Consider the following 21,583-nt stretch of genomic DNA (forward strand, 5'->3'; position numbering starts at 1 on the left):
TGCCTCCTCCGCCATGGAGGTTGGAAACAACAGAATTTACTATTTAATGCCACATTTATATTTATTAATATTTATATTGTAAATGCACATCTCATTTATAATGCAGTTATGCTTTTGCTGCGCTGCAGCAGCAGCACTTTGCTGCTGCTGCTGCAGCTCCTCCTTAGCAGCCTTTGCTGCTGCCTAGCTGAAAACTCTGTCCTCCAACTCCTACTTTTAGGTTTATTACTATTTATTTATTTATCTTATTTATTTATTTTTTCCAATATATTAATTTAATATTTACTAAACTTAGGGTGCTTTAATTCTGGCAGATTGGCCACCGCCCAGCACTAAACTGGAAAGCGGAATCCCAATCACTTTTGAAAATATGAATCAAGTTGAACTAATTAATTAGTTAATTCATAATTAAATTAATTAATAAACGAATTAATAATTTGATGGAAACCCGAAATAATAAATGAAATGATTAAATGGAATGGTTAGTGCAGCGCTCCCCCCCCAGATTCAAGCGAGCAGTTAGTTGAAATAAATGCGCCGTGGGCGGCAGCAGGCGAGTGTGTGGCTGCCGGCCGCAGCAGCTGGAGCAGCAGCAGCAGCAGCAGCAGCGCAGCAGCAGCGCAGCAGCAGCAGCACGGAGCAGGCCGATGGGGCGCAGGTTGGGGGCCGGAACGCCCGCAAGCTGCGCAGCAAAAAGCGCCGGAGAAGAGAGCAGCGCAGCAGCAGCAGCAGCAGCTGCAGCGGTCACAACGCCTTGACCTTGCCCCTGCCGCCGCCGCTGCTGCTGCTGCTGCTGCTGCTGCTGCTGCGGCCGTAGGTCTTCTTGCTGAAGTTGTGGAAAAGCAGAAAAAGACTCAAAACGTAGAAGAAGTAACCCACTGTGACTCGGAAAGGGTACTTGCAACTCTGGTGGAAATAAACGTGGTAAGCTGCATGCAAACTCATCGACAAGAACTGCAGCATTTGCAGCTGCGTCACAAACTGCTTCACCAGCCGCGCCACCCCGCAGTTCAAGCTCGCCAGCAAGTAGTACGCGTACATCACCACGTGCACCAGCCCGCTGCGCAAACAGCAGCAGCAGCAGCAGCAGCAGCAGCGGATGGGGCCTTGCTGCAGCAGCAGCAGGAGGCGCGCTGCAGCAGCAGGTGCCGTGGGTGCTGCTGCAGCAGCAGCAGGTGGGGTCTTGCTGCAGCAGCAGGTGCCGTGGGCGCTGCTGCAGCAGCAGCAGGTGGGGTCTTGCTGCAGCAGCAGATGGGCTGTTGCTGCACCAGCAGCAGCAGGTGGGGCGCTGCTGCTGCAGCGGCAGGTGGGGTGCTGCTGCAGCAGCCACAGCAGCAGCGCTAAGTCCCGCCACACCTCCAGCACCGCAACAACGACAGCAGCAAAAACAACGCCAGCAGCAGCAGCAGCAGCAGCAGCAGCAGATACTTGAGGGCGACGACGTAGTAGATCTCGCCGTCGAATCCGACGCTGGCGTTGACCCAGGAAATGTAAATGACAGAACTGTGGTGGTAAACATGAAGAAAAGAAACTTGCCGCCAGTTGCCCCGCACTATCATGAACACAGTGTCCAGCAGGTCGAGGTACTTCAGCCTGGCGCGCAAACCCTAAACCCTAAACCCTAAACCCTAAACCCTCGCAGCCCCTCGCAGCCCTCTAGGCCCTCCTGGGCCCTTCCGGGCCTTCCTGCGACTCCCCAGGGGCTTCCGGGGCTTCGGGGACGCGCGGGGGAGGGGCAGGGGGGCGGGCAGCTAGGGTTTAGGGTTTAGGGTTTGGGTTACATGTAGAAGAACCAGGTGACCTCGGCCATGCGGGTGTTGGGGACGTTAAACCGGTTGCAAACAAAAGAATAATTCTCAGTGTGCCAAACGTCGAAGACGCGGAGGACCAGAAAACTGCACAGCAGCACCTGTACGTACACCCCAGAAGCACCGTTTCGGGTGTCTGTACACCTCAAACCCCGCGTTTCCGCGCGGAAATGCCTTTCTTTCCCCCCCAAAGCGGCATTTAATTCATGCCGCAAAGAACGCGGCGCAAAAGGGTCTCCAGCGCGTCCGGGAGGCGTCAGGCGCGCGGTGTACGTACACCCGGGCGGGGGCGAGGTGCGCATACACCCGAGCCGGGGAGCCGCGGCTCCGTTTCGGGGCGGAAAGCGGAGGGAATTCGGAAAGCCGGCGGACTAGAAAGGTTCGAAATGCAAAATAAAAGGGAATTGGGAAAAAATGGAAGCAAAAGGAGGCGGATCGGGGGCGGATCGGGGGCTGTTCAAGTTTTACCTGGGCTGCGTTGTAGACGGCCTGGCAGACGAAGACGGGCCCGATCTTCTCCAAAAGACTCTTTTCTTTTCTCTGGAGAACTGCATGCGAAGCAGATCCTCTAAAGGCGAGAAGACTGAGTCCAACGAGCAGCAAATAAAGGCCAATGACGAGCGCCATGTCCTTGCCGTCCATCATGGGCAGCCCGCTGTTCTGGCGCGCGCCCGGGGGCAGCTCCGGCGCGTAAAAGGAAAGCACTGCTTCTGCCGCTGCGTCTACTTTTCGAAAAAAAGAAATCGAAGAAGGACTGAAGTGCACCAAAGAGCTTTTCAGGGGCCCCAGCACTGCAGCAGCAGACTGCAGCCAGGGGGCCTCGGGGGCCAGCAGCCGCGCCCACCCGTCCGTACTCGCCATCGTGCCGCCTCGCAGCAGCAGCAGCAGCGGCGGCAGCAGCAGCAGCGCAGCAGCAGCGGTCGCGGCACCAGCGGCGGCGGCGGCAGCGCAGCAGCAGCGCCGGCAGCAGCAGCAGCAGCGGGCCAGCAGCAGCGGCAGCAGCGCTTGCGGGTTTCGCGCTCCGACTCCCGCGAGAAAAGCAGCAACGACCGCCAAAACAGTTCAGCCTCCCCTGCTGCTGCTGCTGCTGCTGCTGCTGCTCTTGGGGCCGCGCGATAGAGGCAAAAAGGAAAGGGAAAATGCAACTCCAGCTAATTCTAAATCTTAGCAGCACACCGGCCGACAAACGGACAAGACAAGACGGGTACCCGCCCGTGGCTGCGCGCTTGCTGCTGCTGCTGCTGCTGCTACACAGCTGCTGCTGCTGCTTCGAACAGCCAATTTGCTGCTGCTCTCGCCTATACAGCTTGAAAACAAGCCCCAACGACCCTTAACGCCGCCAGCAAATGTTAAAGAAAAAACTACGGAAGTCCAGCAAGCAGACACAAAACAAAGGGCACAAACAGCAGCAGCAGCAGCAGCAGCAGCAACACAACCACTCATGCAGCAGCAGCGCACCAGGCAACAGCGTCGGCGGCTGCTGCTGCTGCTGCGGCTCCACCTGCCAGCAGCAGCAGCAGCAGCAGGCTCCACGCCTCTTCTTCCTTCTATCCAGATCTTTTATTTTTTAAATTAAACTCTTTTATTTTTAATTTGCTTTTGTCTTTCGAAGCCGCAGCACCAAACGCAGCAGCCGCGCAGACCCGCCGGCTGCTGCTGCTGCTCCTCCCCGCTCAAAAGGCAACGAGACAAGCCTAGATTTCTCTTTGTTTTCAATTTTTAATTCAAATTAATTAATTTCTTTTTTTTATTCTTCTTTCCAATTTATTTTTGCGCCTCCGAACCCCCCCCCCCCCCCCCCCCCCCCCTCCGCCGACACCGCCGCTGCATGTTCAACTTGCCGAGTTTCGCAAATCGCCACTAATCTTCTCCATTTCAAATATTTCAAAAACACTTTTCGATTCCTTTTCATTAATTCCCACTTTTTAAAAAGCATTTAGCTCTTTTTAAACACCACCAAAGCCCAACCCCACCCGACCCAACGTGCAGCCCTGCAGCGCAGCAGAGAGCGTCATGCTGCAGCAGCAGCAGCAACTAAAGTGGCTGCAAAACTCCAATGTATTGAATGCCTTTTGTTGCAGCTAATTCAAAATTTTGAAGCGGAATTGAATTTCTGGCCGCCGCAGCCACGCAGACGCTACAGCCCCACAAAACGGCAGCAGCAGCAGCTGCTGCAGCAACAGCTCCAGCAGCAGCTGCGGCAGCAGCCGCAGCAGCACTCGCAACTGCAGAAGCTGCTTCTGTGGAGGCATGGGCAAAGCCTTAACAGCCTACTGCTGTCCAGCTGCAGCAGCTGCTGCAGCAGCTGCTGCTGCAGCAGCAGCTGCTGCTGCAAGGCCCCCTCAAGCCCTTCCGAGAGCCTCTGCTGCTTTTGCAACTTTTTTGAATTCAACAAAAAGCCACTTGAAGCGAAAGTGCTTCCGGCACGCAAACCCTAAACCCTAAACCCTAAACCCTCGGGGGTTTAGGGAGTTAAGATGCTGTATAGTTTTGGCCCTTTGGCTGTCTGTACACCCTAAACGCGCTCCAGAACTGCCTAGAGTTTAGGGTTTAGGGTTTAGGGTTTGGGGTTTTCTGGGGGTTTAGAAAACCCGCAAATGGGCTTTGCTGCGAACTGCTGCTGCAGTTCTAGAAAGGAGAAAAAGAAATAAAGCAGCCTGCAGGTGTACATACACCCCAGATAACTAACAAAGTGCCCCGCTGCTGCTGCTGCGGCGCCAAGTTGCTGCTGCGGCAGTTGCTGCTGCTGCTGCAGCACGGCGTGCTGCTGCAGCACGGGCTTGCTGCTGCAGCGTGGGCTTGCTGCTGCAGCGCGGGCTTGCTGCAGCAGCACGGGATTGCTTCTGCAGCTGCTGCACTGCTGCGGCAGCAGCAGACGCGTCGCCGCGTCGCTGCTGCTGCCCATTCTTCCGCTGCAGCGTCCACTGCAGCAGCAGCAGCAGCAGCAACAGCAGCAGCAACAGCAAAGACTACTCTGTGGGCTTTCTCTTAACTTTTTCCAGTCGCCGCAGAGTCAGGAAGCAGCAGCTCCGTTTTGTTTTGCTGCTGCTGCAGCTGCGAGCAGCAAAAGACATCTTGAGGAAGCAAAAATCAAGAATTTCAAAAATGCATTAAAAGAGATTTAATGGAACAAAAAAAGAAATCCAAAAGTGCTGCAGCAAATCAACAAATGGATTAACAAACTCCCACGGGAAACCTACAGCAGCAGCAGCAGCAATGAAAACAGCAGCAGCAACAACGACAGCAGCAGCAGCAGCAAAAGCAGCAGCAAAAACAATAAAGACAGCAGCAGCAGCAGCAGCAGCAGCAGCGGAAACAGCATCAGCAACAGCACTAAAAACAGCTGCAGAGCGGCAGCCAAACCACCCGCAGCAGCAAGAGCAGCAGCAGCAGCAGCAGCAGCAGCAGGTGCACGTACATGAGTTTCAGGGCTGTTCTGCGATTTTCGCGCTTTTTCGGATAGCATCAATGGCATCAGTTTTATCTTTTTCACTAGCAAAGAAGTGGCTTGCTGCTGCTGCGCTGCTGCTGCTGCTGCACTGCTGCTGCTGCAGCAGCTGCTGCTGCAGCAGCTCGTCCAGGTCCTCGAAAGCCTCCACTCCTGCTGCGTTGAAGCTGAAGCGAAACTTTGCTGCTAAAGGAGACACCAAGTGGACATCTGGGTCTCCAAAATAATTTCTAAAATAACTTCTTGGAGAAGAATAAAACACAAAAGGCTCCCGACTCACGGCCAGAGTCATGCGCAGCAGCCCCCGCAGCTGCAGCAGCAGCAGCAGCAGCAGCACACGCAGACGCAGAAAAAAACGCGCCGATGGGGACGCAGCAGCAGCGGGAACAGCAGCAGCAGCAACAGCAGCTGCGGGAGCAGCAGCACAAACACAAAGGATGGGGCAGCAGCAGCAGCAGCAGCAGCAGCAGGACAAAGTTGCACCAAGATTGCGTAGAATTGCATGAAAGGCAGCAACTCACAAAAAGAAGCAGCAAAAGCCTAAACTAAATTTCATTTAAAATATTAAAAATATAATTATTTTAAAGTAAAAAAGAAATAAAAGAACACTAATATACATTGTGCCCCGATGTAGCCAACAGCAGCAGCAGCAGCAGCAACAGCAGCAAAGTCAATCTCTAGCAGCAGCAGCAGCAGGAAAGCCACTCCCTAGCAGCAGCAGCAGAGCCACTCTTAGCAGCAGCAGCGGCATCAAAAGCACCATCATCAGAAGCAGTATCATCATCGTCAGCAGCAGCATCAGAATCATCAGCAGCAGCAGCAGCAGCATCCTCAGCAGCAGCATCATTATCATCCTCAGCAGCAGCAGCAGCAGCAGCCTCAGCACAATCATCACCCCAATCCCCACCATCCCCATGACCACAACCAGCACCACCATCCCCCCAATCAGCAGCATCGGCAGCAGCAGCAGCAGCAGCAGCAGCAGCATTGTAGCAGCAGCAGCAGCAGCACTGCAGCAGCACCATCGCATGAGCACCACTGCAGCAGCACCATCGCATGAGCACCACTGCAGCAGCACCACTGCAGCAGCAGCACCGCTGCATCACCATCATCACCATCACCATCACCACCATCACCACCATCATCAGCAGCAGCACAGCAGCAGCAGCAGCAGCAGCAGCAGCAGCAGCAAACCTGGTCGTCGATGAGTTTCCAGGTGAACTTCTGAGTGGCTGCGGCCCAAAAGGGAAGCCAAGAGCGGTGGCCAGTTTCCCAGTAGATGGCGCTGTACTGGGGGCCGTGTTCGAGGCTGACGGCTCTGAGGGAGTGGGGGGAAACATCCGAATATTTCAGCTTTGCGGGGGCAAAAAGCACCATTTCCAGCGCCAAAACGAGGGTTTAGGGTTTAGGGTTTAGGGTTTAGGGTTTGGGGGGCGCAAACGCGCGCTTTCCGCGAAAAAAACGCGCTCTCAGCTGCAAACCACCCGACGCAGACGCCAAGCCGCCCCGGGCGCCCCACCCAGGAAAGCGCACCGAAAAACGGGGGATGTCTCGGAAAATATAAATGCTTGAATTAAATAAAAGGAAATTCGAAAGAAATGAAATCCAATTTGAATATCAGGTGCGGGAGAAGTGCACACTTGAACAGTCGGCGGCTGCGCGCGGAGCTCTTCGCGGACTCCGGGGGCGAGGAAGCTGGAAAGCGGAAGTTTTGGACTTTAAAGAGAAATAATAAACAAATAAAGAATTCAAATTCCAATTTAATCCAAAATAAACTCTTTTTCTCTTCTTTTCCACTCGCCGCCGTCGCATGCAACAGCGGCCGCCGCAGGCGTCGAGACTCTGCGGTGTACAGACAGCCCAGCCTTCGTTGGTTTCAGGGTTTTCACTTTGTCTATTATTTCATCTCTATTTGTTTTATTTTTTGTTTATTTGATTGCATTTCCAGTTTTTCCCGAAATTCCATCGCTGTTTCTCCGTTTTCTCGCCGACTTTCGCAGATCTGTATCTGCTTCAAGAACTCCCTCTCACGCATGCGCATGGTATTAGTGGACATATACACGTAAAATGCATTATTAGAAACAAAAAATGCAAAATTAGATAATTAAAGTATATTTAAATCGAAAATATTCTTTTTTTCGCATTTATTTCCGCAGACATTCCTAAACGGACACTCATATGTTAATGCTGACGATGCTGCAGTGTCTAGCCAGCATAGAAAAACAGCGAGAGGAAACAAATTCAAATAAGACAGAATTTGTTTTTAAATAAAATCAAATAAAACAGAATCTATTTTAAATGCCAATTTAGCAGTACTTAGGCAGAAGAAACGTCAGAATTAAAATAAATTAAAAGGATTTAAAATAAATTAAAATGATTTAATTGAATTAAAACTCTTTTGCTTCACTGCAACAGAAGATAAAGCGTAACGAAGCAGCAGCAGCACATCAGCAAATGATAAAGTGCAGCAATTGAATTAAATAGTATAATTTGAATTAGAAATTCAACAAAAATAATCCTCCAAAATGTTCATTTGCTCCTGCTGCTGCTGTTGCTGCTGCTGTTGATACTGTTGTTGTTGCTGCTGCTGCTGCCGTTGATGCTGAAAAAACAAAAAGAGAATAATTAAATAATTATTTCCGTGGATCGATTGTTTCGTTATTTTGTTTAAATCAAACAAATGAATTAATTGCTTAGCTAATTCATTCAACTTAAATAAGTGAATTCATTGTTTTATTAATTTGTCCAAATTAAATAAATGAATTAATTTTCATGTACTTTATTAAGCTAAACAAATAAATATATAAACCAGCCAGTTAGTTTGTTGCAAATAGGTAAATGAATTAATTGGTTAACTGATTGTTTAAATTGAATGATCGAACTAGTTGGCAAATCAATTTCTTTTGATTTATTTAAATTAAATAAATAAATTAATCCACAAATTAATTTTCAAAAAGAAATACTTGATTTCAAAATCAGCAGCAAAAGCTAGCGGGCGCCCTTGCGACTTAAAAAAAATCACAGAGAGAATACTAAAATACAAATGAATAAATAAATAAATAAATAATATAATAAGTATATAAATAAATAATAAACAAATAAATAAATAATAACAAATAGGTAAATTAGTTAGTTAATCGATTACTTAAGTTGTTGGATAAGATAAAACTCGGAAGGGAAAATAAAACAAACTCACGAGGATAGAGCTGGAGGAAGGCAGCAACAGAAATAAAAACGAAAAAAGGATTTAGTCAAAAGTTGTGATTAAACAAAAGAAATAAAACATTTTAATCAAAATTGCAATTAAATAAAAGAAATAAAACATTGATTTGATATACAGTGGAAACAGAAAAAGAGTTAAAAGAAGACAAATGTTTCAACATTGCGCCACAAGCAAGAGGAGCAGCAGAAGAACTTTTCAAAAAATAGAATTTGTTTAGGTTAGAAAAGCAAAAACACAATTTGAAATTACATTTAATGCTGCTTAGTTAAAAAAGGAGAGAAAAACTGCTCTAATAAACTTTAAAAACTTCAATTTGAATTTAAATTAAAGAACACGAAGCAAAAACGTGGAGTGTACGTACACCCGGAGTAAAGCCATTTCTTTGGAGTTGGAATTTAAAAGAATAAAATCTTTAATTAAACACCATTTAACGAATTTAGACCCTTTTTTGCTATTTATGCGGCATTTATATATATTTCTAGGTGCATATATGCATGTTTTCATTGTAATTATTTACTTATATATTTTTTTATCATTTATTTATTTTTGTATCTATTCATTTAAGTACTTAAATAGTAAAACCCTGCACATGCAAATTCATCTGTTGTCTTTTTGCTGCTGTTTTTATTCTCCTTTCAGCAGCTTCCAAATCTTTAGGGTTTGACTTCGATTCTAAACGAAAGTGCTATGCCTCAAACCCTAAACCCCAAACCCTAAACCCTGAGCCCTAAACCCTAAACCCCAAACCCTAGACCCTAAACCCTCGAGCCTCTACGGTGAGCCTGCAGTGGATCTAGCTGCTGAAACCGCAGTGGTTTGAATTTTCTCCCATTTTTTCAACTTATAATTGAATTCACTTCCAATTTCTAAATATTTAAAAACTAAAATTAATAAATAATAGACAAATCGTTGGGTTTGAGGGAAGAAGAAAAAAGAAACTCCGGCAACTCTTTCAAACCTAAATGCCGGAACCCCTCCTGATCTTCCTTGAGATTAAAATGATGAATTTAATTTAATTCAAATTATCTTATTTATTTTATTTATTTTATTTAGCTGAAAAGAATCTTTTTGCAAAAGTTGGAGCGAAGAAGGCTGCGTGGCTGCTGGGGTGTCTAGACACCGTAGCTGCGGTGAAGGTCACCTGAGGAACGCCGCGGCCCGAAAGAGCCGGAAATGGGGCTTTGATGGAGTTTTAAATAAATTTAAATAAATAAATAAATAAATATATATATATTTCATCAGATCTGTTCAAATGAAAGGTTTTATTTCTCTGTTTCAGCGCTTCGCCTCCCCTCGGGGCGCATGCATCTCGAGCCTCTTCAGTCCCAAGGTCAACTCCCTTCACGGAGTGCCTATACACTCCAAAGAATGTTCATTAATGTTTCTTTTTTCATTTCACAAAATTAAATTCAAATTTAACTTCTTAATGGCCCCAGCGGCTGCAGCAAAACCCAGTGGCGCCTCACGGCTGCGCGAGCGGATCTTCTTGAACTGCAGCTACTGAGAATGGTAAGACAATTTTTATCATTTTCAACATTTTAAATCATTTCAAATCATTTTAAATTATCTTTAATCATTTTAAATGGTTTTTTTGACCATTTTAAACGGTTTAAAAGCAAAAAAGGGGAAAAGATCCAAAAAGAACATCTCCAAGCTCCTGGAAAGACTCAAAGAAGCGAAAGCTGAACGAAAAATGGAAAAAGCTCTTCAATACTTTTCCAAGAATTACCAAAACTTGAAATGCTGTTAATGAGTCAATTTCTTCTTTCAGCTGCCACTTGCTGCAGCAGCCAGAGCAGCAGCAGGGGCGCAGCAGGGGAATCTGAAGTTGGTCGAATCTGGCTCATTTTTGCCGCTTTTTGCTTCTTCAAGCATCTCTAAACTTAAAATTAAATTTGATTTAATTTTAAAAGGGTATTTAGCTTTTGATGCAGCAAAAAGAGCCGCTTTTTGCTGCCTTTTTGCTGCACTTCTGCTGCCCCTAGGCGCCCGCAAGCCGCCCGGCGCTGAGCTTTCGCTACCGCAGAATTTCTCCAGTGTCTGCAGCTGAAGAAATGCTTTTCGGGTCAAGTTCGTTTCCCCTCGTAGACAGCAATTTGTACATTACCGGAAAAGATCTTCCACTTCGAATTGGAAGTTTCTTCAACTGCAACGACTCCAGCAGCTCCCGCAGACACTCCTCACGCCTCACTCTCGAGGACATCTCCGAAATAGAAGTAAATAAAAGTAAAAACACAAAAAAATATTTTCGGAACTCCCAGTTTGGACAGATCTGCAGCCATTTGCAGCGTGTGCTGGAATGGGGGAGTTGAGGGATAAAGTAATTTAAGTCCAGAAACATAAAAAAATAAATTAAAACGAAAAGAAATTTGAAAAATTGAATTCAATAAACATTTTTTTTGTTTCGGCAGAAACTCAAGGCTTTAGACCACACCAAGTTTTCCCTCCGCCCGCCAGTGGCGGAAGAGGACTTCGAGGAAAGAAAAGCAAAGGCGGCGGTGAGCAAATGAATTTGAAATTGAGTGTTAAAATGAAAAATATCGAGGCAAAGTCTTTTATTTCTCTTTTTAAATCATTTGCAACACAAATGCCGAAACTTTTGTGAACTTGCAAACGCGGGTGCGTCGCGCTGGGCTGTACGTACACCCCAGCCACGCACACCAACTGCCCGATCCTCTTTGCGAAGATTCGGAAAAATAATTCCCGGAAAGCTGCAAAAGAGTTTCACAAAAGTATTTGCATGCACATTTTGTCGGTTATTTGAGCAAATATAAATGCATTTTCCAAAAAAAAAAACAGAAAGCGGCGAATCTGAATTTCGTGAAATTCAACTTTCCGCGCGTTTTGAATCTTCTTTTCGCATTTATGAGTTCATTCGCTGCATTTTCGAATTTAAATTGCTTTATTTTTACATTTAATTCGTATATATTGCACAAATTGAAGCGCGAGAAGGCCAAAAACGCAACACTTCCGCTGCGGCGTCGGGACGATCTGCAGGAACTGCGGACGCGGCTGATGCGGATCGACAGCGAAAAAGACCGAAAGGACATTTTCGAAGACAGAGAAAACGAATTGTTTTCAAATTCCATTTTGAAGAAGGCGCAAGAGGCTGAGGACGAAAACAGAGAAGAAGTCCGAGCCATGACCAACATCGTCCTCAAGTGCAAAGTCGACTCCATTCGAAACAAGCAAATTCAACTCAAGAGGCAAGAACAACACAAACCCTAAACCCTAAACCCTAAACCCTAAGCCTGGAGCTACGGGCTAAGCCCGAAAGCGTAGGTCTGAAGCCACTGGAATGCTGCATGTTGAAGCACTTTCTTTGATCATTAGCCGCTAAACCCTAAACCCTAAACACTGCAGTCTAAACCCTAAACCCTAAACTCTAAACCCTAATGCGTGGTTTTGCCTTTCCTTGCCCTCTAGCGTCTTCTGCCTTTTCAGCTGCGCATGCAAAACCGCCCCTTTCCGCATTTCTGCTGCTGCAGCTCCGCATGCGTTTTAATTATTTATAATATTTTGCTGCAGCAGTGCCACTATTGGTGCTGCTGCGCTTAAGCATAATTGTAATAAGAGGAGCAGCTAGAAATGGCAGAAAAGGAAAAAGAATGGCAGCTTTTTTTCGCCGCTACTGCTGCTGCTGCTGCTGCTGCTGCTACTGGTCGCAGAGAGGCAGCAGCAGAGCGGCAGCGGCTGCAGCAGGAGCTGGAGGAGTCGCTAGAGAATGAAAGACTGCTGCAGATAAAAGCAGCACAAGAAAGTGAAAAAGAAAAACTTGCAAAAATGAGAATGCAGGAAGAAATGATTAAGCAGCAAATTGCAGAAAGAAGGGTGCGCCTTACTCCACTTTGAACGCAAGAAAATTCAGCAGCAGCAGCAGCAGCAGCAGCAGGAAGTTAGCAGCAGACACAGCAGCAGCAGCAGCGGCAGCAGCAGCAAGGTAGCAGCACGCATTACGTGCTCAGGGTCGTAGTCTTCTTCTCTGCTCTTGATATTCAGTGTATTCAAAAGGAGCAGCAGCAGCAGCTGCTGCTCCTTCACAGCAGCAGCAGCAGCAGCTGCTGCTCCGCAGCTTTTGCTGCCATTCAATCTAATATGGTGCTGCCGCAAGCTGATGTTGCTGCTTCTGCTTCTCCTTTTGCTTGTGCTGCTGCTGGTTCCACTCCTGCTGCTGTCGCTGCTTCTTCTGCTGCCGCCGCTGCTTCCACTCCTGCTGCTGCTGCTGCTGCTGCTGCAGCTGAAGCGGGAGCTGGAGCTTGCGCAGCGGGAGAAAGAAAGAGAAATGATTTTGGAGCAAATGGAAGTTTTGAAACTTCAAGAAGAAATTGCAAAAAAACAAAAAGCCGAAAACGCCAAACAACTTCGACTTGAAGTCAACGCCAGAAACCAAATTCTACTTCAAGGTCAAAAACCAATTTATTTCCTTTAATTCATTTAATTTAATTTGATTAATTCAATTTAATCCATCAAATTTAGTTGATTAAATTTAATTAATTTAATTTAACTTAATTTAATGTAGTTGAATTAGTTGCGATTAAATGAATTAGTTGCAATTGGATGGAATTAGTTGCAATTGAGTGCAATTAAATATAACCAAATGGAATTAGTTGTATTTAAATGAATTAATTGTAATTAAATAAATTTATTGTATTTAAATGAATTATTTGAAAGTGAATGAATTAATTGGCATTAAATGAAATTAATTGAAATTAAAGTGCAAACAATGAAATGTAAAAGCACAACATTTCTTGTTTCCTTCCTGACAATATCTCCACTTTTATTCTCTTCGAAAAGCAGCAGCAGCAAAAAAGAATAAAAAGAAAATGAAATAAGAGTGATCTTTGAAACTTGCAAAATTGTGCCGGCAGGCGCGCGAGGTGTATGTACACCTGAGCGGCGGCGCGGCGAGCGGGGGTTCAGAGTTCTTTCACATTTATTTTTTTGAATTTTTTGAATTTCTAAATATTCTCTTTTATTCTTTTTAATTTTAGTTTATTTTTGGATCCAGAAAAAAAAGAAAGAGAGGCTCTGGAGCTGCTGGAAGAAGCCAAGATTGTGGCTTACCAGCAGGAGAAGATCCGCAGAGAAAAGGAACTTGAAGAAAAAAAAAAAGAAATCGAAAATGCAAAATTAAAAAGTTATAAATTCATTTGCGATAAACGAGACCAACAAATCGACCAACTCGCCAAACTCGACGCTCTGCGCGCCCGAAGGTCAGTTTTCAATAAATTCAAATTTTATTTTTCTTTTTCATTTTTTCTTTTACTACTTGTCTTCTTTTATTCTCTATTTTGTTCTTTCTTTTATCCTTGTATCCTTTCCCTTATTCTTTCGTTCTTTTATTCTTTTTTGCTTTTTTCTTTTATTTTGCATTATTTCTTTTACGCTTCTATTCTTCCTTTTGTTCTATTATTCTTTCTTTTACTCTCTCATTCTTTTATTCTTTTCTTTTATTCTTTCATTTCATATTTTTAATTTTTAATTCTAATGATAGCTCAAAACACTTTTGCTTCTTGGCTTTCAACTAGCTGCTTCGCTCCCAAAGAAAACACTTTGCTGCCTCCCCAGCCGCCTAGGGTTTAGGGTTTAGGGTTTAGGGTTTGGAGTGAAGGGCGATGGCGGAGCGGGAGAGGGCGGAGAGGGCGAAGGAAGAAGCAGCAGCAGCAAAGCAGCGGGAGATGAACGAAGCTCTTGCTGCTGTGCGGCAGCAGCAGCAGCAGCAGAAGCTGCTGCAGCTTGCTGCTGCTGCAGTGAGCGAAAAGCAAGAGTACGAAAGAGTTGCTGCAGCGCAGCAGCAGCTAGCGCTGGCTGAGCTAGCCAAACAGCAAGCAGCAAAACAAAAACGCATGCAGCACATGCAAGAATTGAAAAAACAAATCCAAGAAAGATACTTGCAAATCGAAAAAATCAAAAAGACCCAGTTGCAAGAAGCAGAAGAACTCCGAAGGGCCGAAGAAGAAAACAAAAGAGCCATCGAAAGGGCCAGGGCAAGTCCACCAAACCCTAAACCCTAAACCCTAAACCCTTGGCTCCCGCAATTCCTAGATCGAGGGCCCCGAGCACCGAAAAGTAAAGCCCTATATCTCTAAACCCTAAACCCTCGGACGCCAAACCCTAGAGCAGGGTTTGAGGCTCTGTCTGAGGCGTAGGTACACCCTTAGCCTTAAGCCCCGCCAAACCCTAAACCCTAAACCCTAAACCCTCGAGTTGCGGAGCTGGTTCGCAGGAGAGAAAACTGGCCGAGTTGGAAAAACTGAACAACGCCGAAAAGTACATTGCTCAGCTCCGCAGGGTTCGCGCAAGGTGAAAAACGCATGCATGCACGCATGCATGCAAGCATGCATGCAAGCATGCATGCATGCAAGCATGCATGCATGCATGCAGAAAGACCATGCATGCATGCATGCATGCATGCATGCATTAATGCCTGCAGAAAGGTCCAGCGGACCAGTGGTCACGTGCCAGTGGTCCGCTGCATGCATGCACGGCTGCATGCAGCTGGGGCTTGTCTGTGGGGCGGGGCTTTGAACTGGTTTGGGCGGGCTGCAAATGGAGCAGTTAGGCCCAAAGGAAGTCGAAACTAAAACGCAAACTGCATGCATGCAAAAGCAGTCTAGTGACAAAACTGACGCTTGTCTCCAGGGGCCCTCACGCCTGCACACAGCGCAGCAACGCCCACTCGCAACTCTCCATGCATGCATGCATGCATGCATGCATGCAACTGCGCATGCATGCAACTGCGCATGCAGGCGTGCACATTCGCACGCTATGCTTGCATGCAACTGTGCTTGCATGCATCCAGATATGCAAGCATGCATGCACCGAAAACTTGAATGATGGACAAATTCAAAAGGGGAAATGCATGCGAGAAATTGAAATGGGCATTTGGAGACGGCTGCAGGCCCAGAGAAACCTTCTGTGCTGTACATACACTTGAAAAGGCTCAGTGGCCAATTTGCATGCATGCAAATCAGGCAGACGTTTGCGCGTCTATTCGCCAATTTATTTGTGTAATGCATTTACAACTGCATTTATAATTGCATTTGGAGCCTTTTGAGTCTAAAAAGGAACAAAATCGGCGGAAAAGATCGCCTTCCGACCCGAGCGGCACCGTGGGGTGTACGTACAGCGTGGGGTGTACGTACAGCGTGGGGTGTACAGGCAGCTCACCGTACGGGTTGGCGGCGGAGAATTTGTGGCCGCTGGCGTTACATTTACTTTTCTTTTTGTCTGCTGCTGTTCTTCCCTTTGCTTTTAAGTTTAAATCCACTTTTGGAGGCACAGAAAAGCCAAAAGCGCGAGCCACTCGCTGCAAGTCCAAGTTGTAGACATTGAAGATGTCTTTGAGGCCGTGGGAGGCGTAGGCCTGCGTTGCGGCGCAGCAGCAGCAAAAACAATTTAATTGATTTATTTCGACCTTTTATTGTTTTCGATTGATCAATTTATTTGTTTGCTTTAATTCATGTTTTCGCTGCTTTTTTGCCTTCAAATGCCACTCTTTGGCTCCAGATTTCATAAACAAAAGCTGCAGTTTCGAATCAACTTGTTCAATTCACCAATTCCTTTTTAATTTATTTATTTCTTTATCTCTTTATCTTTTGTTTATTTGCAAGTTCATTATTTTTCATTTGTTTTTTTGCGGAAGTGGGAGGACCCAGTAACTCTGTTAAAATAAACAGCAGCAAAAACACGCATGCAGAAAGAAGCAGCAGCAGCAGCAGCAACAGCAGCAATAGCGGGACCCCCGCAGACCTGCCACTAAAATGGAATTATTTCAAACTGAAGTAAATTGAAGTAAATTGAATTTGATTGAATTAAATTGAATTATACTGAAATGAATTAAATATAATTACGAATTAGACTTGCTGCTCTTTCTAAACCCTAATATCCCAAATAAACCCTCGTAAACGCTGACAAGCCCTTCCAAACCCTCCTAAACCCTCATGAAGCCCAGTAAACCCTGGTAAACCCTACAAACCCTCACAAGCCCTCATAAACCCTCGTAAGTCCTCACGAACCTCCCCAAGCCCTCATAAACCTTCACAAGCCTCCCCAAAACCTCACAAACACTCCCAAACCCTAATAAACCCTAAAAAACCTCCGCAAACCCTCGTAAACCCTCACAAGCCCCCCCAAACTCTCCCAAACTCCAATAACCCCCCCCAAACCCTCGTAAACCCTCGCAAACCCTAAGAAGGCTCCCGAAACCCTCGCAAACCCTCGCAAGCCCGGGACTTACGTGCAAGTAGGACCTGTAGGCGTCTCTGGAGGACTTGTGGAGATAGTAGTTTTTTTCAATGAGCCTTTCGAGCTGTGTCTGGACATTGGCGAGCTTGGAAGCTGGAAAAGAATACTCATTTAGAGGAACTCCCGCCTTTTTCAAATAACGCAAAAAACCCAACTCTTCCGGCATCAAAAACATTAATGCTTTGCCCCGCCCGCCCGCGCCCCGCGCCGTGCGGCCCACGCGGTGTATGTACTCCCGCGGGTCGTCCGGCGGGTCCACTTGCACGATCCAGTCCACCTGCGCCAGTCGCCAAACCCCAAACCCTAAACCCTAAACCCTAAACCCTGGACCCTGCGCGCTCCGCGCTGCAAGACGCGCGCTGAGCCGCGAAACACTCCGGGGCTCGTGCGACCACGCGAGGCCCCATCTGCCGCGCTGCAGCCCCAAACCCCAAACCCCAAACCCTAAACCCTAAACCCTAAACCCTAGCCGTGCTGCTGCCTGTTGGCGCACTTTGGGGATGTCGAGGCCTCTGGCCGCGACGTCGGTGCAGAGCAAAATTCCCTTCTGCAGCAAACGCGCAAAAGGCGGAAGTGCTGCTGCGGTGGAGGCGCTGGGGTGTACGTACACCCCAGGAGCCGCAGCTTCCGCGGCCCGCAGCAACCGGAAGCAACAGAAGATTCAATTCACCTCTGCTTCGCAGAATTCGTAATAAGTGGACATTCTGGCGGCTTGTTTCTTTTTTCCGTGGATGCAAGTGGTGGGAAGGTCGATGTAGTTGAAGAGTTCATCATGGAAGCGCACAGACATGCAGCTGCTGAAGAAAACCATTACTTTCTTGTCCCGATTCTTTTTCAAAAATGTAAACAGCAGCAAAAAGCGCTGTTCTGCAGGACACACTATAAATCCCTGCTGCAGTCCGGACACTGTGGCGACGGAGTTCTGCACCTGAGGTGTACATACACCGCAGACAGTGCGCGGCGCGCGGCGCCGAAAAGGTTGAAAGCTGCCACAAAAGAGCCATCTTTGGCTTCCCGTTTCTTTCTAGAGTGCTAATTTAGCAAATGAAATGCAAATTGCGTTTGAAGTTTCGAAAAGAAAGGAGTTTCGCGGGGGTTTCCAGTTCTTGCACGGACTTGCACGAGGACGGGTTTCTTGAGGGAAAGCCGCGCCAAGTCCGCGACTTTGGCCGTTTGCGTGGCGGAAAACAAACAAGTTTGTCTTGTTTTGGGAAGAAGATTCAAAATGGCGTTCATTTCCTCTTCGAATCCGATTTCGAGGATTCTGTCGGCCTCGTCGATCACGAGCGAGAGGAGGTTCTTGTAGACGAAGCCCTGCGGCAGCGCAGGTGTACGTACAGCTGAAGCCTCAGCGGGCGTGGGGCGCGCACTTGGGGTGTACGTGCAGCATTTGGGGTGTACGTACACCGGAAAAAAGCCCTCACCCGCGTGTTTTGCAAGTGGTCCAGCAGCCGCCCCGGAGTGGCCACCAGAACATTAATTCCTCTGTTGAGTTTCTCGACTTCGCTGCGGCGGTTGGCCCCGCCGATCACCAGCCCCAGCGTCTGCGGCAAAAACTTCGCCACTTCTGCTGCCACTTCGAAAATCTGCAAAGACAATTCTCGAGTTGGCGATATCACCAAAACTCCAGTTCCGTTCCGCGGCAGGAACTTCACCTGGTACAGCAGCTCCAGCGCAGGAACCAGAAACGCCAGGGTCTTCCCCGACCCTGCAGCAGCAGCAGCAGCAGCAGCAGCAGCAGCAGGGGCGGCGGCGGCAGCCCAGGAGGAGGAGTGAGGTTCAGGCAGGATTCCGCAAAGGGAAGGCAAACGACGCAGCGGCAGGCAACCCAGCAGCAGCTGCAGTTACTGCAGCAGAAGCAGCAGCAGCAGTTAGTGCAGCAGCAGCAGCAGCACCTGTTTTGGCTGCGCCGAGGACATCTTTGCCCTCGAGGAGCCTGGGAATGGACTTGGCCTGAATTTCTGTGAGTCTTTCCATTTTCATTTCTTTGAGGGCTTTCTTCACTGGCTCGCAAATGTCCAAACTTTCAAATAAAACTTCTGAAAAAAATCCTCCCGAAGGACCTGCAAACGCATGCATGCAACCTCAGGTGTACGTACACCCCAACTCCCGCATTACATACACCACCGCGCAGTTACCTGCAGGCGCGTTCGAGTCCGAAGAGGAGGGCTCTGCAGCAGCAGCAGGAGCTGCTGCTGCTGCTGCTGAGCTCCCGTCAGCAGCAGCTGCTGCTGGGGCTGCTTCCGCCTCCTGCTGCTGCTGCTGCTGCTGCTGCGGCTTCTCGTCGGCGGAGTTGCTGGCAGCAGAGTCGTCTTCTGCTTGCGGGCTGGGGGCGGGCTCTTTGCGTTTCTTTTTTGCGGCAATTTCTGCATTTTCGGGTTCGCTGCGAAGCCGCTTCCGAGCTTTGTCTTTAGACCCCTTCATCTTGAATTCAGAAACTGCTGCTGCTGCTGCGGCTGCTGGTGAGAAGCAAACAAAGGGAACTCCTTCTCCAGCTGAAGCTTTCTAGTTTTGCAAAAGTTGAAAATAACGCCATCAACTTCCGGGAGCCGACGAACAGCTGGCTCTGGCCGCGGAGGCCAAACTCGAGTCGGCTTGTGCAGAACTGGAAATCGGAATTCAAGAACTCGCGATCTGCAGGGAAGGAAGCGCGGAAAAGGCGAAGTAGGGGCCCCAACGGAAAACAAAACAATAATAATGTTCAAAATTAAATGTCTAAAGCCAAAATTTCCAGGAATTTCGCCAACTGAAAGAAGAAGGAGTGCAGCGGAAGGCACACTAAGGCGCAGCGCCTGCTGCTGGGGTGTATCGGCAGCTGCTCAGCGCGGCTCCCGCAGCTGCGAAGCCACTCAGCCGCGTCACTTTGAAGAATGTTTCAGTTTAAAAGACAAATTGAATTTAAATAATCGCAGCAAAGCACTGAATACCGCCGGCGCCCCACAAGCCTCGCCGGCGCAAGGGGCCCCTGGCTTCCGGGCTCCGCGGAAACTCACCGATCCTCCCGGATATCTCCGTCGAAACCGGCAAATTAAACGGTAGGCACATTTAAAAGCAAAATTCCACCCTTAATGGCCCATTTAAATCCTGAAGAACTGCATTTTTCCGGCCTTTCCACCAGCCCCGCTCAGCACCTGCACTGAACATTCAAATTCAACTCAGCGCATGCATGCGGGCGAGCTGGGGCTGCACGTCGCAAGCAGCAGGCGCGCATTGGCGCGTCAAATAAGTTGCCTCTTTTGCCTTCATTTTTTTGTATCTGTCGAGAGAAATTGTTGTTGCTTTGCTGCTGCTGCTGCTGCTGCGGCTGCAGCTGCTGCGGCTCCTCTTCCGCTGATCTCCCGCCTGCAGCCAACAACGCCTAGGGGCCCCCCTTTTCCCTGCAGGCTTTTCGCCTCTGCTGCTGCTGCGAAGCAGCAAAGCAAGCCTCGTTTGCTTTTTGCTGCCGCGCTGCAGCTCCAATTCAGAAGCAGCTGCGGGGGCCCCTGGCCTCGAGGCGCGCTGCAGCAGCAGCAGGGGCCGCCAGGGGGCCCCTGGCAGCTGCCCCATGGCACCCAGCACGGGGGCCCCCTCGGGGGGCCCCCCAGGAGAGGCGAGTGTCCCTAACAGCGTTCCAGCGGTTGCTGCTGAAGCAGCAGACCAAAAGCAGCAAGCAGCAGCAGCAGCAGCAGCGGCGCAGCCACATGCAGGGGCTGCCACTCTAAATGGCAGCACCACACAGGGAACTGAAGGAACTGCTGCTTCTACGCCGCCGCTAGCAGCAGTTTCCTCCACTGCAGCAGAGCCAGCAGCAGCAGCACCGGAGGCAGCAGCAGCAGCAGCAGAGGCAGCAGCAGCAGCAGCAGCAGAGGCAGCAGCAGCAGCACCAGAGGCAGCAGCAGCGGCAGCACCGGAGGCAGCAGCAGCAGCAGCGCCGGAGGCAGCAGCAGTAGCAGCACCAGAGGCAACAGCAACAGCTTTGGAGGCGGCAGCGGCACAAGGTGCTTTGCCCGCAGCAGAAGCTGCAGCATTGCCGGAAGCAGTAGCAGCGGCACCTGCAGCAGCAGTACCTGCAGCAGCAGCACCTGCAGCAGCAGGGGCACCACTGGAGCAAGGCGCAGCAACAGCAGCGCCTGCTGCTTCTGCTGGTTCCGACTCTGTAGCTGCTGCATCTCAGTCAGCATCACTTCTACCGCCGTCAACAGCAGCAGCAGCAGCAGCGCCTGGCGCGACAGCAGACCCTGCAGCAGCAGCAGCAGCAGCACCTGCAGCAGCTTCCCTCTCAGGAGCAGCACCGGCGGCAGCAGCAGACCCTGCGGGACCATCGCCCTCGCCATCAACAGCAGCGCCAGCAGCAGCTCCAGCAGCAGCAGCAGCAGCAGCAGCAGCGGGTTTGCCCTCCTTGTCGTCTGCAGTGCACGGGTGGGGCTGCGCGTCTGGGGAGCTTTATTTGTCGGGTTTTGAAAAGTCCCAAATTGAAAATTATTTTCTGTCTTTGGGGGCCCCCCCGGGGGGCCCCTGGCGGCTAGTTTCAGTACCCGATTGGGGCCCCCGAGGAGACCCGAAGGGCAAGAAGAGCAGCAGCTTCCGGCGGTCTCAGGGGGCCCCTGGGGGCCCCCCTGGGGGCCTCGCGCTGCAGTACCCTGCTGCGCCGGGTCCCGCAGCAGCAGCAGCAGCGGCGGAGGGCGCGCGGCGGTCGTCGGTGGCGAGCAGCAGCAGCAGCAGCAGCAGCAGCAGCAGCTCTTCGGCGGTCGCGGCGGAGCTTCCCAAGACGCGTTCCTCTCGCCTGCGTGCTGCGCAGGGGCCCCTGGACAACGGGGGCCCCCCGGGTCCCCCGTCAGTACCCTCTTTGTCGGGGGCCCCCGGGGGGCCCCCCGCGGG

At 49.1% G+C, this 21,583-nt stretch overlaps 5 protein-coding genes across 5 annotated transcripts in view; 2 read left to right on the plus strand and 3 right to left on the minus strand.

Annotated features, from left to right (window-relative positions):
- Nucleotides 1-744: 744 nt before the first annotated feature.
- Nucleotides 745-2,669, minus strand: ETH_00008245 (elongation of very long chain fatty acids 4 protein, putative; the record flags this gene model as incomplete). Its single annotated transcript, XM_013378642.1, has 4 exons — nucleotides 745-1,060; nucleotides 1,429-1,593; nucleotides 1,782-1,909; nucleotides 2,277-2,669. The coding sequence occupies 4 exons, from the start codon at nucleotides 2,667-2,669 to the stop codon at nucleotides 745-747; spliced, it is 1,002 nt and encodes a 333-aa protein (XP_013234096.1).
- A 2,564-nt stretch (nucleotides 2,670-5,233) lies between these two features.
- Nucleotides 5,234-6,633, minus strand: ETH_00008250 (uncharacterized protein; the record flags this gene model as incomplete). The annotated part of the gene is made up of 2 exons (XM_013378643.1): nucleotides 5,234-5,566; nucleotides 6,451-6,633. 2 exons carry the CDS (start codon nucleotides 6,631-6,633, stop codon nucleotides 5,234-5,236), a joined length of 516 nt encoding a protein of 171 aa, XP_013234097.1.
- A 3,900-nt stretch (nucleotides 6,634-10,533) lies between these two features.
- On the plus strand, nucleotides 10,534-14,493 carry ETH_00008255 (uncharacterized protein; the record flags this gene model as incomplete). The annotated part of the gene is made up of 7 exons (XM_013378644.1): nucleotides 10,534-10,695; nucleotides 10,891-10,977; nucleotides 11,423-11,640; nucleotides 12,148-12,310; nucleotides 12,717-12,882; nucleotides 13,488-13,692; nucleotides 14,091-14,493. The coding sequence occupies 7 exons, from the start codon at nucleotides 10,534-10,536 to the stop codon at nucleotides 14,491-14,493; spliced, it is 1,404 nt and encodes a 467-aa protein (XP_013234098.1).
- A 599-nt stretch (nucleotides 14,494-15,092) lies between these two features.
- ETH_00008260 (ATP-dependent RNA helicase, putative) lies at nucleotides 15,093-19,150 on the minus strand (the record flags this gene model as incomplete). Its single annotated transcript, XM_013378645.1, has 9 exons — nucleotides 15,093-15,133; nucleotides 15,650-15,845; nucleotides 16,719-17,003; nucleotides 17,220-17,273; nucleotides 17,397-17,654; nucleotides 17,843-18,040; nucleotides 18,151-18,434; nucleotides 18,622-18,789; nucleotides 18,865-19,150. 9 exons carry the CDS (start codon nucleotides 19,148-19,150, stop codon nucleotides 15,093-15,095), a joined length of 1,770 nt encoding a protein of 589 aa, XP_013234099.1.
- Nucleotides 19,151-20,270: 1,120 nt separating this feature from the next.
- The window catches only part of ETH_00008265 (uncharacterized protein), a gene marked incomplete at both ends in the record, with an annotated part of 3,861 nt that continues 2,548 nt past the window's right edge, over nucleotides 20,271-21,583 (plus strand). The window contains one exon of the mRNA XM_013378646.1: nucleotides 20,271-21,542. Coding sequence (XP_013234100.1) covers nucleotides 20,271-21,542 — 1,272 coding nt within the window. The remainder of the gene's footprint in view (nucleotides 21,543-21,583) is intronic.

Source organism: Eimeria tenella, genomic scaffold (assembly GCF_000499545.2).
Source record: "Eimeria tenella Houghton genomic scaffold, Eth_scaff93, whole genome shotgun sequence".
NCBI classification, from domain to species: Eukaryota; Apicomplexa; class Conoidasida; order Eucoccidiorida; family Eimeriidae; genus Eimeria; species Eimeria tenella.